At 33.8% G+C, this 20,416-nt stretch overlaps 1 protein-coding gene across 5 annotated transcripts in view; it reads right to left on the reverse strand.

Annotated features, from left to right (window-relative positions):
* Window positions 1-4,737: 4,737 nt before the first annotated feature.
* SLCO6A1 (solute carrier organic anion transporter family member 6A1) overlaps window positions 4,738-20,416 on the reverse strand; it is a 74,415-nt gene continuing 58,736 nt past the window's right edge. For 2 of the 5 annotated variants that reach the window (XM_047730439.1, XM_047730438.1), the window contains exons 11-13: window positions 9,921-9,985; window positions 6,644-6,781; window positions 4,738-4,962 (exon numbers count right to left, since the gene is read on the reverse strand). In XM_047730439.1, coding sequence (XP_047586395.1) covers window positions 4,826-4,962; window positions 6,644-6,781; window positions 9,921-9,985 — 340 coding nt within the window. In that variant the 3' untranslated portion in view covers window positions 4,738-4,825. Of the gene's footprint in view, window positions 4,963-6,643; window positions 6,782-9,920; window positions 9,986-20,416 lie in introns of those variants that run through there. The other 3 variants (XM_047730440.1, XM_047730441.1, XM_047730442.1) reach the window with 3 other exon arrangements.

Raw genomic sequence — 20,416 nt, forward strand, 5'->3', positions numbered from 1 at the left:
CCAGTAGGGCAATTGCAGGGTCACAGGGAAGCTCTATTTTTAATTTCTTAAGGAATCTCCACACTATTTTCCAAAGTGGCTGCACTAACTTGCATTCCCACCAACAGTATAAGAGGGTTCCCCTTTCTCCACATCCTCTCCAACACATGTTGTTTCCTGTCTTGCTAATTTTGGCCATTCTGACTGGTATAAGATGGAATCTCAATGTGGTTTTGATTTGAATCTCCTTGATGGCTAGTGATGATGAAACTTCGGGGTTATACTTCTATCATTTTCCTCTTTAGCCATTTGTATGTCTTCATTGGAGAAGTGTCTGTTCATGTCTTCTGCCCATTTTTTGACAAATGCTTTTTTAAAAAAGATTTCATTTATTCATATTAGAGAGAGAGAGCAGGGGCAGAAGGAGAGGGAGAGCGAGGGAGAAAGAATCTCAAGCTGATTCCACACTCAGCACAGAGCCTGACATGGAGCTTGATCCCAGAACCTTGAGATCATGATCTGAGCCGAAACCAAGAGTCGGCCACTCAACCAACTGAGCTACCCAGGCATCCCTGAGAAAGACAAATTCTTTATGATCTCACTTATATGTGGGATATAAAACAAACAAATATACAAACAAACAAAACATAGAAGGAGAGATTAGATTTGTGCTTACCAGAAGCAGAGGTTTGGGTAAGGGAGTGGAATCTGACAAAGGTGGGTCAAATATGCAAACTTCCAGTTGTAAGATAAATAAGTACTGGAGATATAATGTGCAACATGATGACAGCAGTTGACACTGCTTGCAGAATATTTGAAAGTTAAGAGGGTGATACTAAGAGTTCTCATCATGAGCCAAAAAACACTGGTTTCCTTTCTTCCTTTTTTGTATTTATATATGATGGATGTTACCTAACTTACTTTGATAATCATTTCACAACATATGTAAATCAAGTCATTATGCTGTATAGCTTTTTTTTCAAGATTTTATTTATTATTTATTTGACAGAGAGAGATCACAAGTAGGCAGAGAGGCAAGCAGAGAGTGGGGGAAGCAGGTTCTCTGCTCAACAGGGAGCCCATTGCAGGGGCTCATCCCAGGATCCTGAGATCATGACCTGAGCAGAGGCAGAAGGCAGAGACTTAACCCGATGAGCGACCCAGGTGCCCCATGCTGTATACCTTAAACTTCTATAGTTTTGTAACGAATTATATACTATATATACAATTGTACATTAACAAAGCTTGGGGAAAATGAGAATAAACTCTTAGTGCTGAGAAGGGAAATATGACACTAATACATCAAAACTTGATTTTTTCTAGACTATGTATGGAAAATTGAATGCCACATATTAAAACAGGAAATCTTTAATCCAATATTCATAAGAATTAATTTTCAAAAACACTGAGGAACTAGGATTTTCATGGCAATTATCCTAAGATTTTGGAGAACATGCAATTCAAAACTCTCAATGCGAAAAATATAAACATTTCTGGGGTGCCTGAGTGGCTCAGTGGGTCAAAGCCTCTGCCTTCAGCTCAGGTCATGACCTCAGGGTCCTGGGATCAAGCCCTGCATTGGGCTCTCTGCTCAGCGGGGAGCCTGCTTCCTCCTCTCTCTGTCTGCCTCTCTGCCTACTTGTGATCTCTCTCTCTCTCTCTGTGTCAAATAAATAAATAAAATCTTTAAAAATAAATAAACAAATAAAAATAAAAATATAAACATTTCTGCTATAATAACATGTGCATTCCTTTAAAACATCCCCTTGGGCAAAATCAAACACCAGAAATAACTAGGCTTCTGGAGAAAACAATGTAGAGGTAAACCACTGCAACTTTGTAACCGAGTTCCAACAAAAACAACCACAATCTTAGTACATTTTCATATAGCTAAATCCAGGTTCGGTTTTCACCGTTACAGTACCAGCTGGGTTTTTACCCAGTAGCAGAGTTATCTTTCATATGTTTAAACCCTGGGGCTCACCTTCTTCCACTGAGATAGATCTTCTTGAGGACACCTATTCCCAACAGAAGTCTTATCAGAAATAAAAATATTTAGAAATATCTTTGCAGCTTCTTCACCTGCACTTGCAGCCTCACTGGATACAGTAACATTGTAAAAAGCATAATGATTCTCCATAGCATCAGACTAATCAAAACTGATTCCAGAGGAAGGTACTTTTTAGGATTTTTAGCCGTTTTTTTTTCTTAAGATTTCATTTCTTGTTGAGGTCTTGTGTAACAGTAAGAAAGATTCCCCTGATTATTTCAAAAGCTGCTAACTTGGTGTTAACCAATGAAACTTCGGGGTTATACTTCTATCATTTCTCTCTTTAGCCATCTACTACACCCTAATTTGTGACAGAAACAAATGGTCTTTTGTATCAAAGCTATCATCAAATTTAAAGCCTTCACACTACTCCCCAAATTACTGTAATTTTGTTTTACATTTGATTTCTTTTTTTGAAAACAGGACAGATCTATAGATAATATATACACATCCACACACACAGGCATCAAGCACCTTCAAAATGGATCTAAGTGTTATTGTTTTATCTTTATTTCCTGGTTGTATAAATTTTCAGATAATATCTTTAGACAGAAAAATATTAAGGAAATGAATAACCTAAAACTATTAAAACTTTAATTTTCCTAGAAAAACCTATGTTATACACTGATGTCTAAAATCCCATGCACTTTGTTTTTTTTTTTTTAATTATTTTTATTAACATATAATGTATTATTTGCCCCAGGGGTACAGGTCTGTGAATCATCAGGCTGGCTTACACATTTCACAGCACTCACCACAGCACATACCCTTCCCAATGTCCATAACCCAACCACTCTATCCCCACCCTCCCACCCCCGCAAAAAACCCTCAGTTTGTTTTGTGAGATTAAGAGTCTCTTATGGTTTGTCTCCCTCTAGATCCCATCTTGTTTCATTTGTTCCTTCCCTACCCCCCACAACCCCCCACCATGCCTCTCAATTCCCATGCACTTTAAAAACATGAGACATGTTTCATAAGAAGGTATTCTATTATGAAAATACAGATCACTATAGATACATTTCTACTACTTAGGTAAACATCATGTGTGATTTTTCTTTTCTGAATATAGGGCACAGCAACAGACCTTGTAGAATCTTTAAAGGAGAAACTCCTGTTTCACACTCTGATCTACAGATATTCTCCAATCCTACTGGTCCAAAGAGTAGAGTGAGTCAAGCAGTCAAGTAGAATTTCACATAAAGACTAGTATATAGGTTTTCATAAATGCATGTTGAAGTTAAGGAAGAATGATATATAATAAAATATGAATACTTACGCTTCACATTTCCTTCTGCCAGCCAATACCATGAATAGGCCATTTGCAGTGATGTAGAAGGAGCTGGAAAGTATTATGCTAAGCTAAATAACTTAGAGAAAGACAAATACCAAATGATTTCACTCATATGTGGAATTCAAGATACAAAACAAATGAGCATGGGCGGGGGAGGGGGGTGCAGAGAGGCAAACCAAGAAACAATCTTAACTATGGACAACAAACCAAGGGGTTGCTGGGGGTGGGGTGGGGGTGCAGGTGGGATGGTTTAAATAGGTGATGGGGATTAAGGAGGGCACTTGTGATGAGCGCTGGGTGTTGTATGTAAGTGAGAAATCGCTAAATTCTACACCTGAAACCAATATTACACTGTATGTTAACTACCTGGAATTTAAATTAAAATTTGGAGAAAGGGAAACAAAGTAAAGAATAGGACAATGTCTAAAGTACTTAATAAAAAAAAAAAAAAAGAATAGGACAATGTCTACCCTTAAAACAGGGTCATTGGCTAATATGTATAATAAAGGAGAAATTTTGTCAGTTGTTTCTTCTTCCAACAAAACAATGGAAACAATGTAAAGAAGTTTTTGTTTTATAAAAATTTGATTTTTACTCCAATATTTAGAAGATTGCTATATAATTTGGATGGATGTACAATGATATATGAAGTAATTATAAGAAAAACTCTCTAGAGGAACACATTTAAGGTTAAGAAAAATTCTACAAATGTTGACACATTTCCTACATTGAAATTTGAATATAATCTCACATGGAACAATTATAATTATCATACAATGAAATATATAAGCACAAAAATGAAAACCAGTTCAGGTATCAGACAGTCATTATCAACAAAATTAACGCCAAAGTAAAAATATATGATCATACTGAATTTTGTGTCTAATAAAATTAAAGGAACATAAAAATGTATATTGCAAATTAGCCAACTGACCACAGAAAGTTTTTGAAGAAAACTCTCTGTGGTGAAATAAAAGATAAATAAAATGACATTTTTTATAATGTTTAAAACGAGCTTCTTTTGGTTAAAAATCATGACACTAATTTAAATTTTTATTATACTAACTGGATTGACAAATCTAATGTTATTTTGAAAAATTATAGAAAAACAAATATCCACAGCCCAAATGAAAATTAATAAGAATAAACTATATGAAACCTAAGTAGTCCTACATCAACAAAGTCTAATAACTAATACATAAGGATATCACTGTAGTTAGAATTAACTTAGATGTATTTTCCCACTTCTGCTTCATCTTCTTTCAAAGTATTCTCTATTGAAAGCATTAAATGTGTATTTTACAGTATCTTTTAAAAATCTAAAACACAGAGACTATGTTATTATATTTGTACTCAAATTATAATAAAACTTAAAGGGTCACATGAATCACATTCATTTATTAAACATGTAACTATATTGTAATTATTTCGAATTTTATTAATATAGCATTACATTGATGGACTGACAGTGTATAATTCTTCCACATTGATGATCCAATTATAAATCACTTCTTTCCCTTTTTTTTTACTTTTAGACTCTTTACAGGTATATGCAGGCTGTCACCGTCTCTCTTTGATATATATTTATACAGGCAATATGCAATAGCAGTGAAGAAGATAGCAAATACTTTGCAAACAGAACCTAAATTAAAAAAAATACAAGCATCAGATGTATCAATCTACTTAGAGTGAAAATATTTGTGGAAAAAATGCCAAATACCAAAGAAAAAGTAAGTATATTTCATCTCCATAAAATATCAATTTTCCAATTGTAAAATGTAATTAATGTCATAAACACATGTCAAGTTATTTAAAGGAGACTTTTTTAATGTTTATAAAAACTTTTAGATTTCTTAAAGATACAGCCCTATCTTTTAATTATTTCTTTTAATTATTTCATTTCCTCAAAATGGATTAGTTGACACAAAATTGCCACAAAAGCATATTCCTATTGTAGTTTCCTGTGTTTGTCCTTTGTGACTTAATTCCCTATTTCTTTATTATTGTCATCTCTTGTTACTAGTTCCTTGGCAGGTTCTCTAGCAGTTCACCAGCTTTCTCAATTATGTGCTGTTTGAAAAGAAATGTGCTACAGTTATATCTAAATAAAAATTAAAAGGCTCAGCAGTGTCTTAAGAGGACTTAATTATGAACAATGCCTAGTTTTGTACAATTATCTCTGATAAATTTTAACTACTTAAATGTCACTTTTTATCTTTTTTTAAAAGGTTTTTTGTTTATTTGACAGATAGAGATCACAAGTAGACAGAGAAGCCGGAGGTGGTGGGGGGTGGGGGAGAAAACAGGTTCCCTGCTGAGCAGAGAGCCCGATGCGGGCTCCATCCCAGGACCCTGGGATCATGACCTGAGCTGAAGGCAGAGGCTTTAACCCACTGAGCCTCCCAGGCACCCCATTTTTTAATTTTTTAATTGTTTTTTAAAATTTTACTTAGTGCTTAATGTAGACTAAGCTTGCTGGATAATTGACTTTTGAATTTCAAGGCACACTGTATACTTTATCACAGAGGTATCTGTTACTGTTAAATAATAGAGTCTATTATTACGTGTTTCTTTGAATTAATGAACCCACTCATTAAAATCACAAAACATATAAACACTTCTAAGTATCACACCAACGACATCTATGCAACAATATCACTGAATGTTAGCAGTGACCAAGATTTCAGAAATTATGTAGTCCAACATCCTCATTTTACAGATGAATAATTGAGATCCAGGAAGAGCTAGTGAGCTTTCCAAAGTAAAACAAGCATATTTGGACTTTCTCAACACTGGCCATAGCCCATACTACCATAGCATCCCAATTCTCCATATCTCTTATTTATTCAACAAATAACGAATGCTTGCTATGTGGATTGTTATGACACTGAGCAAAAGAAACAGTGAAACTTACATGTAATTAGTATAAAATATCTTGATGTTCTTTAAGAGTGTGAAAAATATTTTTTAATTATCAACCCTTTACTATGGAAATGGAAATAGTCACAAGGTCAATCAACTTGGTTGTATATGTATATGGACAAAATTGTTTCCTAAATTGAAATTTTGCTAATTACCACCCTTTATTCAGGAATAACATACAACTATTGTGTACAGTGGAGTGACTCAAATATTCACACAAATACTATAAAACTTTAGTTTCTAAAATATTTTCTATATAATAAGGCTTATATATGTCTTCTTATTATATACTTACATCAAAGTAACCATTTGTTCCGTTTATTACTGTACATTACTATAAACAACTATACATTTTTAAAACAATTACACTTTCCTATATTTCTTCAATAGGTATTACTTACATATTCCTACCATAAGGTAGGCCATTTTTTTCTTATCATAGCTCCAACAATTTTCTTTCCTTTTACAGTGTTCAGTCTCCCGAAATAGACAAGAAGAGTCTCCTGCCAGTTTAAAAAGTATTGGTCCAGGTATCGTCGCTATGAAAAATGCAATAATTGTAAATTCTCCTTGAAAATACCACAGGTAGGGATAAGAATGCTTTTATTCTAAAATTAGACATATATTTAGTCATCATCACATTTAAATATAGCATTTAAAACTAGCTAAGAGTTTACTTACAAATAGAATTACTAATAACTGGAAACAATGACTGTATTTTTAAAAAATCCTTATCTCTGCAGGTATAAAAAATTAGTATCTTTCATATTTTTAGAATGGTGTACATATTGTTATGCAGTTGACATCTCAAAACTTCTAATTTTTCAATTAAAAATTTAGGAGAAAGTGTTTAAAAGGGATATTAAATACTATTTTTGTGAACTCAGTGTACCTCCAAATATTTCAAATTGTGAAATTTTCAGTGATAACTTAGTTTCATAATCCAATATACATCTGTTATCAAGATATTGACAGAAATAACTGAAAATGTAAATGCTTTGGTATGTTTGTAGCGCCCCCTAAATTCAGAGAACCTCTAATCCAGAGGAACAGTTGTGTGCTGCCTGAGGTAAATCTCTATATACTCAGAGACAAATCTGCTCAGCAACAATTTCAGCTAAAATTGAATTAAAAGTCACTTTTTTAAAAAGTCAGTGGGGAGCCAGGCTGGCTCAGTTGGTGAAGCATAAGACTTTTGACCTTGGGGTTATGAGTTCGAGCCCCAGTTTGATGTAGAGAGGACTTCAAAATAAAATCTTAGGGGGAAAAAAGCCACCCCAAAGATACTAGAAAAAGGATCTCAGAACTAACATGTCTTAACCATCTTCCTTCTTTCAGGGCCCTCATGCTTCATGACTCTTGGTTCCTGCCAAAGATCACTATCCATCACCAATTTTCCCAATCTCATTGAGCGTTAACACTCTTGTTTACAATTGCTCAAGATGAAAAACTTAGGCCTCCTGTTCATTTTTTTCTACTTTTCATCATTATTTTTCCAACCCATGATAATAAATCTGTGTGACACTAACTCTAGACATATCTTGATTTCTATGTCTCTTTTACAACCCCCAGAATCCAATTTAATATAATTCTGACTTGGACTCCAGCAGAAGCCTTTTTTTCCTCCACATTTATCTTCTGTAAGTATTTCTCCCTCAGAAGCAGAGTTATCTTTTAAATGTAAATCAGATAATCTCTGTCCTCTGCTTCAAACCCTCTGTTGTCAAAATCATTAGATATAGAGTAGGTCTGTATCTAAAATATCATATTCCACCCTCTTCCATCAAAAATGTATTAGTCTCCCTGGCTTCCTTTCTGATGCAGAAACTATTTATATACTTGGTGTTTCTCATGTTCCTTCGCCCATTACAAAGTTGTCCTTGGGGTGGCAGGGTCATGGGGGGAAGGGAAGGGAAAATGAAACAAGATGAAACCAAAGAAGAAGACAAACCATAAGAGACTCTTAATCTCAGAAAACAAACTGAAGGTTGCTGGGGGGCCGAGGGGAGTGGGGGCAGGTGGGGGATGGGTGGCTGGGTTGTGGACATGGGGGAGGGTATGTGCTATGGTGAGTGCTGTGAATTGTGTGAAATGTGTAAGACATGATTCACAGATCTGTACCCCTGAAATAAATTATACATTATATGTTAATTCAAAAAAAAAAAAAGTTGACCTTGGGCACCTGGGTAACTCAGTCAGTTAAGGATAAGTGTCTGCCTTCATCTGCCTTCGGCTCAGGACAGGATCCCGCATTGGGCTCCCTGCTCATTGTGGAGCCTGCTTTTCCCTCTCCCTTTCTCCCTCTCCCTGACTCATGCTCGCTCGCTCTCTCTTTTAAACAAATACATAAAATCTTAAAAAAAAAAAAAAAAAAGCTGTCCTTATCTAATGGGTCATTATTCACACAAGAATATGCTCTAATTTTTCCTGATTAAAAAAGCCATTTTAACCTCACATACTGATCTAGTTATAAAACTATTTCTTTGATCTCCATCAAAACCATACTTAATTTTTTCTACATTTTTTTAAAGATTTTATTCATTTATTTGACAGACAGAGATCACAAGAAGGCAGAGAGGCAGGCAGAGAGAGAGGAAGGGAAGCAGGCTCCCTGCTGAGCAGAGAGCCCAATGCCAGGCTCCATCCCAGGACCCTGAGATCATGACCTCAGCTGAAGGCAGAGGCTTAACCCACTGAGCCACCCAGGCGCCCCAATTTTTCTATATTCTTGACTTCATTTATCATATATCTTTCAGTCTTCAATCCAGTTCAATCTTGTTTCCTTGTCCTATTAATATTTTTTTCCAATTAATATTTTTAATCAACTTTTGAACTGGGGATGCTGATATAGTCATAATGTAGATTTGGAAAGCTAGTTTTTGCTATTAAGAAAGCCTGAAGTACAAAGTGCTTTACCCTCAGCAAAACCAATTTTTTCTTTAGCTATAAATCCTTTAAGATTTAGAGTCAGAGTCAGAGTCTTTGGTCATGAAAATGTCAGAATCAGAGTCTTTGGTCATGAAAATGTTTAAAAGCACTAGTTTAGATTAGTGACTTTCCAAACATGCAAGCAATCCTGTGGTTATATGTTTGGTTTCAGCTTACCAAACCACTTTTAGGAACTTGATGAGTATACCGCTAATCAAATAGATTGTTCTAATCAAATATAATATTAATACATATTTTATATGACAGGATGGGCTTTTTTTTTTTTAAGATTTTATTTATTCATTTTACAGACAGAGATCACAAGTAGGCAGAGAGGCAGGCAGAGAGAGAGAGGAGGAAGCAGGCTCCCTGCTGAGCAGAGAGCCCGACGTGGGGCTCGATCCCAGGACCCTGGGACCATGACCCGAGCTGAAGGCAGCGGCTTTAACCCACTGAGCCACCCAGGCGGCCCTAGGTATTGTCTTTTTAACATAAATATCATCTCCTAAATTCTGCAAAGCAGCTCCCCCTTTCAGTTGTTTTGTGTCAGTTAACCATTATTATAAATAATAATAATAATATAATATAATATAATAATATAAATATAATAATATATTTGTAAATATTTGTAAAATATAATATAAATATAAATAATAATAATAAATAAATTTGAAATTACAAATATACATGTAGACACACATAAAAAAAATTAACAATTCAGTGTAATAAAAGATTGCCAAAAGTCCATACCAAATACTCTCAAAATCACATAGGTCAAACCCAAGGCCAAAGAACGTTGATTGTCTGATACAATCCTGCAAGCAAATAGTAATGATATTACTAAAACATCATTATTATTAGCTATAGAGAATGTTTGCTAGGTTCAAGATTATTTTTTTTTCCTGTGTGTCAGTTAAACTAAGAATCTTTAGCCAGTTGACAGAGTTCATTCAGGTGAATCAAAGAAGCACCACTCCTTCAATTTCTTCATATCCTGCCCCTTGCCCACTGATTCCAAAGCTTCTTGCTCTCCACAAGGAGGAAGAATTTGTGGACCAAACGTTCTGCCCCAGCCTCTTTTTCGTTTGCTGAAAAAAAACTTAGCACTAACTCTCACACTTATCTTTTCCATTTTGAGGGGCATACCCACTGTTTTCGATTTCTCCTTTTTTGCCCCTGTGAGATCCACTCCCTACATTCTTCTTCCTTTATCTCTGTCTTGGAAGGCTGACCTAAATGTACTAAATAAGTAGGCTCTCTTGTTTTCTGTCTTCTAGTTAGCATCTGCGAACTGGATGCTCCAGAGTGAGGAAGGAAAGTGAGGTCAAGGTGTTCCTGGCCAGGCTCTCTCTTGCAGAGTTATAATAGGTTGACTTGGTCCCTAGGCAAAGCAGTCCCCTCTACAGGTCTCTCTTCTTCCTATCCCTGTTTTCCTCTAGCCAAGTGGTAACAGACTAGAGGTACTATACTATACCATGTGATTTCTTATACTCCACCCACATTTTAAATAGTCACTTTCTACAGCCTTGCTTAAATTGTCCTAATTGGAAGGTGCCTTTGTCTTCCTACTGGACCTCTGACTATTACCCTCCCTATTCAAAAGCTAAAATAAACAAAAAATAACTTTCCCAAATATAAAAAAAATGAACATTTTGTTTTAAAACATGCATAATGCCACATGCTAGTTTGGAAAATGAAAATACAATAAAAAAAATCAACCTTTGAACATACTAGGGAGTAAAAAAAAATAAGAGCTACATTTTATTTTAAATAAACTCTATTCTTACCCTTTGTTTCCTTGCTCTAGAACTTGAACAATAAACCTTAGATGTTTACTATTAGGAAAATGAAAACAAATAAACCAATCCTCAAAAGAGAATGACATTTTTAAATAAAAAAATAACTTACACTTCTATAATGAGCAGATTCTTAAGGAGGAAAAAGAAAGTGTTACATTTTAGAACCACACTTTTGTATAGGTCTTGGTATAATGTGGAAATATGAATAATAACCCTAACTTTAATTGTGTGTTCTTCTTCATTTAGCATAGGTAGTTTTCTTACGTGGCTTATTGTTGCTTTCGGAAGCATAGATAGAGTTGACCATAACTCAAGTATAATCATTAAGATGTATTTATGTATCTTCAGTTTGATTAACCATCTTTCTGATATATATAAAACAAGATGAAAAGAGCAATGATCCCTAGGATTTTCCATAATCACTTAAATGAACAGCACAAAATGAATAGTAGATATGTATTAAAAAATTTAATGGAAAATGAGTATCTTTTACCAATTAAGAGAATTTTTTTGTACATCATCTAATGAAGTAAGGCTAGGATAAAATGATTTCAGAATTTCATGGAATAAAGAAAACATTCATTAGTACTCTTCCAAAATGTAAAAAAGCAACTTCTATTATCTCTTATGACTTCTAAATTTATATTTTCACTCCATATCTTTCTTAAAAGACATCAGTTCTAGACTTAAGTTACTGTTTTGCACAAAAGCTGTTCTTCCCCTAGTGTTGCCTATCACAAGAAGTGGAACTGTCATCCACCATCATGCAATGTCCAAGCCCAAAATGTGAAGAGGCATTCTTGATACCCCTTTTCCTCACTGACCAGATTCAATAACCAAATACTGTGATTTTTAAAAAATACAGCTTTTTCATATCTTTCTCTGATAAAAAAAAAAATTATCTCTAAGACTACAGGCCTATTCCAAGGCTGTATCTTACCCCTTAAAAAAAAAGAAATGACTTCTTAATGTATCTCCCAACAACTATCCTTATCCTTTCAGTCTACTTTACATGGAACAGCCAAAGTGATTTTTTTTTTTAACTATGAAATTCTGATCATTTCACTGCCCCACTAGGATCTTTCAACAGCTTCTCCTTGTTCTTATGGTAACATCTAGAATTGCAGAAAACTTTACAAAAGTCAGCTTGATCACATCAGTCTCATTACACACCACCTCACACCACATTTTTGCCCTTATCACCTTCCCTGTTCAAGACATTTGATGACACAACAATCTTATGAAGCTGCTTCCCCCACTTAGACTCTTTGCCTCTGTTGCCACTGTGTGAAATACTCAGCCCCTAACACTTAAGGCTCAGCTTAAAGGTCAGTTCTTCCAGAACACCCTGTCTGAATCCTTGGACTGAGTTAGATTGTCGTATAATTTTCTCATTTCATTTCCCTGCATTTTCTTTGCAATGTGTTTTAATATTCTAACTGCTTACTAGTAAAAACACACTTTTAAAATTTATTTTATTTTATTTTTTGCTGTTTTTCTTGACACCCTCCAACGGCTACCAGTGCAGCAGGGAACTAGATATTTTTATCTCTCTTTTATTCTACATTTTTCTTTAAAGTTCTCATCTACCTTCTTGGTTGAATCTCTGGCAACTATCACAGCTGAGAAGACATAAACATTATTTTTTAAATGTGGGACGGAAGGGAAAGAAATGAAGAACTAATTTTTCTTTTCTTTTAAGTTATTTTCTTGTTTTCCTTTATTTCAACTATTATTTATTTATTTGGTTAAACTTGTAAATCTGATTTTAATCCACTTACATTTTAAAATTTCTGATGTATTTTACCATTTTATTTTATATTATTTTATATTATTTTTATTAATGAACATCTTCATGGAGAGATACAGATAAGTCATGGTAGTTTTCTGTTTAGACTTCAGCCTCACACATCTCAGATTTTAACTAATTTCTCCAGGGAAAAAAATAATTCTGTCACTCTTAGTCCACGTGATCACCAAAAACCCTACGAGTTTGCTTGTCCCCAGCAGTGACTCCCTACCTGGACCTAGTCCAGACTGTCAGCTGCTGGCCTTCATCAAGAATTGGCAAGAACCTCAGGGACAGCTTTAGATCTCCAGCTCACCTCTAAACACTTCTGCTCTCTCTAGAATTTTAATCCCTCTAGTTCTCTGTCACTTTTTCTGCCTTTAAATACATAGTTTTTATCCGTTAACCCAGTTTTTCTAGTTGCCCTCTATAGGATGTTTGGCCTGCTACAAAGTACTCCATGCTACCCCCTCTTCCTTGACTTTCATTATCATTTGTTTGTCAGAGATTTCACAATTTATGTCTTTGGTTCTGAATCTTACTGTATTTTTTTTAATTAAACTTTGTTGCATTTGTGGTGTAATTACATGATTTGGAAAGCAAAACGAAATGAAGAGAATATGCTGGAGAAACTTGCTTGCTTCTACCCCTGCCTTCATCTATTTCTACCCCATTCCTTTGGGCTACCTTTAGGCTACCATTTTAATTTCTTTCTTGCTTATATCTAGTGTTCTTTATACAAATACAAATAATTGTAAATGGATATCTCTGTATTTCTTTCTTCACAGAAGGTAGCATACTATGTTCACTGTTCTGTACTTGATTTTTTTTCATGTAACGATATATTCTCAAGATCTTTTCCTGCATAAAAATAGAGAGCTCCTCCCTACTCATTTTTTTAAATAAAGGCGAATTAAAGACATTTTTAAACAAACAAACAAACAAACAAAAAGAACAAGATTCATTTCCATCAGACCCACAGTAGAAGAATTCTTTTGAGGAAAGAAATGATCTCTGAAGAAAGAAAAAATGCAGGAAAATACAAAGAGATTCTGATAATATGATATTAAATATATACACAAAATTACATCCATTAGATTGTAAAATTTGTGTAGCACCAGAATATATGACAACAATAACAGAGGTTTGGAAGAAAGTTAATGGAGTTAAAGTATTCTTAGGTCCTTGAATTATCCAGAAAGTGGCAAAACTACTAATTTAATTTGGCTCTAACAAGCCATATATACTCTTATGATGTCTTGACCACTATAAGAAGGATAATACATAATTAGCAAAATAATAAAAGGAAAATAATGAAAGCTAAAAATAATGCAAAAGAAGTAAAAAACTAAAAGAATGAGTAGAAAATATGGTAAAGCAAATACTAAAATGAGACAAATATCCAAACATATCACCAATTATTCTTAATTTAATAGTCATATAGTCTAGTTTAAAAACTAAGTTATTAGACTGGATTTTTTAAAAGGCAACTACAGACTGCATAGTAGATACCTTAAATATGTATAATCAGAGAATTATTGAAAGTAATAGAATGGAAAAATGTATATTATGCTAATAGAAATATAGTAGATAAAACAATATTAAAGTGAGAAAAAGTAATTCTAAAAAGAGAAGTTATTAGAGATAAAACAGAATATTAGAATATTTCTAAAGGATCTAAAGGGTCAATAAAACAAGTTGTAGCAATTCAAATTTTTTTTTTTTTATTTGACAGAGAGAGAGAGAGATCACAAGTAGGCAGAGAGGCAGGCAGAGAGAGAGAGAGAAGCAGGCTCCCGGCGGAGCAGAGAGCCCGATGTGGGGCTCGATCCCAGGACCCTGAGACCATGACCTGAGCCGAAGGCAGAGGCTTTAACCCACTGAGCCACCCAGGCGCCCCGCAATTCAAATTTTTTTCAACTAATATAGCCTCAAAATATATACAGCAAAAATGGACAAATGCACCATAATAAAAAAAGGTCTTAAATAATGTCTAAGTCCAAAGAAGTTTTCAAGGAAGAAAACATAAAATTATGTTCCCTGAACACAGTGGGCTCCATCTAAAAATAAATAGAATACTAATTATGTTTATATTATATACAAATATAAGATATATAAGAAAAAGTCAAATGTTTAGAAATTAAACTATACACTTCTAAATAAGATATGGCTTAAATAAAAAAATTACATTGAAAGGCATATTTAAATTGAAAGAATGCAAAAAATACATATTAAGACTTTTGGGATACAGCTATATTCACATTTGGACAGAAAAAGAATATATATCAATATACAGAAGGTATATGTGAATAAAATAAAAATATAATAAGCATAAAAGTGAAATGATGAAAAGTAAAAATTAAAAGCAAAAAGATTGGGGCGTCTGGGTGGCTCGGTGGGTTAAGCCACTGCCTTCAGCTCAGGTCATGATCTCAGGGTCCTGGGATCAAGTTCCACATCGGGTTCTCAGCTCAGCAGGGAGCCTGCTTCCCTCTCCCTCTCTCTCTGCCTGCTTCTCTAACTACTTGTGATCTCTGTCAAATAAATAAATAAAACCTTTAAAAAAAAAAAACAAAAAGATTGATTAGCTTCTTTCTCCTTCTCTCTCTCTCTCTCTCTCTCTCACACACACACACACACACACAGGCATTCCATTTTTAATTTGAAACCCCACAAAGAAATTTCCCTGCCCAGGTGACAACACAAGTGATTTCTTCCAAAGACTTAACAACAACAACAACAAATTTAACCACACCTTCATAAAATAGCCCAGATACAAAAAAAAGAGGAAATATTTCCCAACTCATTTCATGAGACCAGAACATTAAGGTCAAAACCTGACAAACGTATTAATAAGAAGAAAAATTATAAGGTAACCTTAGTCATGAAGAAAGATGCAAAAATACTAAACAAAATATTAGCAAAATGAAACAAGCAACTGACCAAGTCCAATTTATTCCTAGAATAAAATAGAAATATGATATTGTGATCATCTCAATATATGCATCAAATGTATTTCAAAATTTATTCATTAAGAAAGACAGAGAAAAAAGTCTTAGTGAACGAGAAATGAAAGAAAATTGGCTTATTCTGATAGGCCATTATCAATACCACACCTAATGTTAAAATTTATAGCAAATTTTATATCTCAAAAGTCATCATCATGACTGAAATATCAAAAGTCATCATGATGCACATAAAAAACAAAGATAGTAACTATCACTACATCTATTCAACACTGTATAGGATAGCTTACTCTGGCAAGAAAAAAAGGTATAAGGGTTGAAAAGAATAAAAATCACTATTTGCAGATCAGCATTATATACATAGAAAATCTCAAGTTAAATTACTAACCAACCAATAGAAATTAATATAAGCATAGTCAATATAAGATCAAAGCACAAGAGTGAATTGCATTCTTCATACCAACAACAAACAACTATCCTATGCTATACTAGGTATGAAAACATTAATTACCTAGGAATGAATCCTGAAAAATTATTGGAAGAAATAAATGAGGATTTAAATAAGAGAAGGAATTATGCCTCATAAAACTCAGTGTGGTAAGTATAGCGATTCTCTCAAATAGTTTTAAAGGTATTCTGTTTAAAATCTCATCAGGTTGGCGTGCCTGGGTGGCTCAGTTGGTTAAGCATCCAATTCTTGGCTTTGGCTCAGGTTATGTTCTCATGGGTCATGAGATCGATCACCACATCAGGCTCCCTGCTATGCAGGGAGTCTGCTTGAAGATTCTCTTTCTCTCTCTGCCCCTCCCTCCTGCACACTCTTTCTCTCTATCAAAGAAAATGTTATTTTTAAAATCTTATCATGTTATTATTGACTAGTTGGATTTCAATCACCTCAAAATACAAGAATGGCCAAGAAAGTCTCGAAGATGGACTTACAACAACAACTAATACAAATATTCACAATAACTCTACAACAATTAAGACAGAAGAATACTAGTGCAACGATGTATAAATAAACTAATGGAACAGAATAGATACAGAAACAGAGCCACATATATAGCATCTCTTGTACACTGCTACAGGGTAAGTATAGCCTTTTAGTAAATGGTGGAGAGTCTCTTAGTATGCATAAAATAAAAAAATGAAACTAGATTCCTATATTATATTTTAAAAATTTCCAGCTGAATTATTTCATAACTTTTATTAAAATAATGTAGTAAATGTTCTCATGATTCTGCTTAGGGAAATATTTCTTAAATAGTACATTAAAATCAAAAATTTATTTCCCTCAAAAAATGACATTACAGCCAAAAAAGGCATGCCATTGAATTGGAAAAAAAATATTTGTTATGAATATATGACAAGTAATTTCCCACCTGGGGTATATAACAAATATAGAAAGAAATCCTACAAATCAATAATAAACAGACAACCCAATGTAAAAAAAAGAAAAAGGAGCCAAACAGATACTTGAAAAAATTGCACTTTCATATGGCTAAGAAGCACAAGAAAATGTGTTCAATCATATCAGTCCTTTAAATAAGAAATTTTAAATCGCATTGAAATATTAACACACACCCATCAAAATTGCTCAAGTTAAAAAAACAAAAACAGACTGCTAGAAGAATGAATTTGTGCAAATACTTTTAAAATTAAAAGACTTAACATACATAAACCCTATAACCCAGCAATTCTGTTCTTTTAGTATATATTCAATAGAAATGTATTCATATCTTTCCCAAAAACGAAGTACAAAAATGTTCGTGGAAACAGCAATCCTAACAGACCTAAACTGAAAACATTAACCATAGAACAAAGGACAAATTTTAGTATATTCATACAATGGACTACTATAAACCAGGCTATACAATATGGTAACCATTAACTATTTATGCCTACTTGAATTTAAGTCAGCTAAAACTAAATAAAAATTAAAGTCCAGTGTCTCATTCAACTTAATTATGCTTCAAATGTCAACATACACATGTGGATAGAGACCACTATTTTGGACTGCAGATATATAAAACATTTCATTATTTTAGAATATACAGTTGGACAGCAATTCTATAGGGCAATGAAGATAATTTCTTTCACATGCAACAATATTGACTCTTAGAAATATACTGTTGAGTAACACAATATAGACACAAATGACTATGTGCAATAATCTCCTATACACATAAAATACAAACAGAACAAATTAACCTATTCAGCATAGAAGTCAGGATAATGGTAACCTTAAGGAATGAAAAACTTGGTGACAAGAAAGAAGTTATTCCTGGAAGGATTTTTGGAATATTTATAATTATTGATTTCCTGAACTGGATTGTGGTTGCACTGGTGTCTTCACTTTGTAAAAATGCACCAGACTGTATACAAGTGATACATGCACTCTTCTGAATATATACTATGTTTCAGTAAAATGTCTATAAAGTTGATTTCCCTTGACTCCTCATTTACTATCTGTTAGGCATCCAACAAGCTTGTCCTTCTTTTGATCTGTTTTCTTCACCCATTTTTGTTATATAATTTCTACTTATCAGATCATATTACATTACATTCTGTTTTGTAACCCTTATGCTCAGCTTAGTATTTGTCTTAGTTCTAGCATAAATTAATTATATTTAGAAGATATATTAGTTAAATATAAGCAGTTAAACCTGTTAGTTTAATATAGCTAATGATCTGCAATGGACCTTTTATCAAAGTTTTCCCAATCATGTCTTGGCTAGTTATAATTTGTCTTGCTGTCAATTCTTAAGAAATATCTCCTAACAACATTTCCTGGGTTCTGCCACATCAAAACTATTTATAATTGTAAGGAAGTTTGTTGATGATACAATAATTAACTCATATTTTCTTTCCTCAGAAATCTTTTAAGTGTCTCTCTAGTTTTGTAGCGGTGAATGTTGCTGTTGAGAAATCCAGTGCCAAACTTTTTTGCTTTCCTCTTTTTTTAGATGGCAAAAGAACTATTTCTTCATCGCTAAATACAACATTTTTACTATTATATATCTCAGCATTGACTGTTTTGAGTCAGTTTCCTTAGAAACTTGATGTGCCATTTTAATATGTAAATATTTTATATTTCAGTATACATTCATTATTTATTATTATTGCTTACTCTTTCAGTATTTATTAAATATCATTTCAGTAAAGTTTAACCTGAGATTTATTGTTGGATTGTTTGGTTTTCTTCATTGGGAATTTCAATTATGTGTATGTTGGATCTTCTTTTCCTATCTTCTATTTTTGTCCCTTTTTTTCTAATACTTGTTTCTTATTTTTATTCTATATTCTCCATTTCTCCCTCCCACTCTCCCTCCCTCTTTCTCAACCACAGTTGGTTTCTATGTTGTCTTTACTTCCCTGTGTGCTTTGTAATTTTGTTCACATTTCTGAATTGTTTCCTTTCAATTTCTTTCCTGAGTTTTGTTAGTTTGCATTCCATAACCACTTTTATCTAGCTATTTTCTCATTTTGTGGCCATATTTTTAAAATTATTTTTAGCTTAAACTTACATATAGCTACATTTATATTTTTATCTGATTCACAGTAACAGTATTCTATTGAGTTTTCATTGTGTGTAGCAATGTTTAACAAGTTTCATTTCTTTTACTATGGTTATTTTGTATGAAGGCGGAAACCTTTCCTTTTCCACTTGAATAAGTGGAAACCAGGCTATACAATATGATAAGATGAACTTTCTTAAATTAGAGACAGGTTATGATAATGGAACATAAAGCAGGGCTTCCAAGCTTCAAAACTAAAGTTATCTCCTCTGTTGACATGGGGAGGACTAAACTATGATTCCTATGTATGGCTCTACCTCCTGTGCCTCTCCAATTCTGGTCTACCTCAAAAGAACTTCTACAGCAAGCCATGGGCTTCTGAGATCTCTTCATATTTCTTGTTTTCTAATGTTATGCATTCAATTATAGAAGGTACATTTTGCTGGCACTTTTTGAGATCTGCTATGTCTGGAGCTCCTGGGCATTTTCCAGGCCTTTTCTTTCATTCTTTCCGGAGAGAGTCTACCTTGACTTATCTACTTAGGTTGTGATCCCAAAACTTCCATTATAAGGTGGGGCCTTCTCCTTCTGAGCAGAAATATATGCTGGAGAGATATAGGAGATCTGTCAATCCTGAGATCCTCTTCATATTTCATATTTCATTTCCTTTCCATAATTCATGTTAATATGGCAAGGAAACCCTTCCATGATCAGACCCTTATAGAATACAAATCTCCCTGTCTCATTTACCATCATGCTACTCCAGTCATAACAAACTCCTTGCCAAGATATTTCACACATTTTTGTCTTTACTTTCACTGTTCAGTTTTCCTATTAAGAAATTTCCCTTAATCTACTTGCATTATAACAAAGCACTTATCTTCATAACTCAGTTCAAGCACCATACCTTCTACAAGCACTTCCCAATCATCCTAGATAAGAATGAACATTTCTTCCACATTTTCCCGTGTCAATCTCTCCAAGCTTCCATCAAGTCACCTTTAAGTGGCCACTATACTTACGTGTTTTTTCTCCTCCTATACTCTAAGCAACTTGAAGGCAAGGCATATATCTTACTGACCCCTGTAATTTAGTCCAACACAGATGAATGGATAAAAAAGCTGCTTCACCATAGCGGTATGTCCAACTTTTGTCTCCCATCTAAATTGCAAGTTAA

The sequence above is a fragment of the Lutra lutra genome, chromosome 5 (genome assembly GCF_902655055.1).
Source record: "Lutra lutra chromosome 5, mLutLut1.2, whole genome shotgun sequence".
In the NCBI taxonomy this organism is placed as follows: Eukaryota; Metazoa; Chordata; class Mammalia; order Carnivora; family Mustelidae; genus Lutra; species Lutra lutra.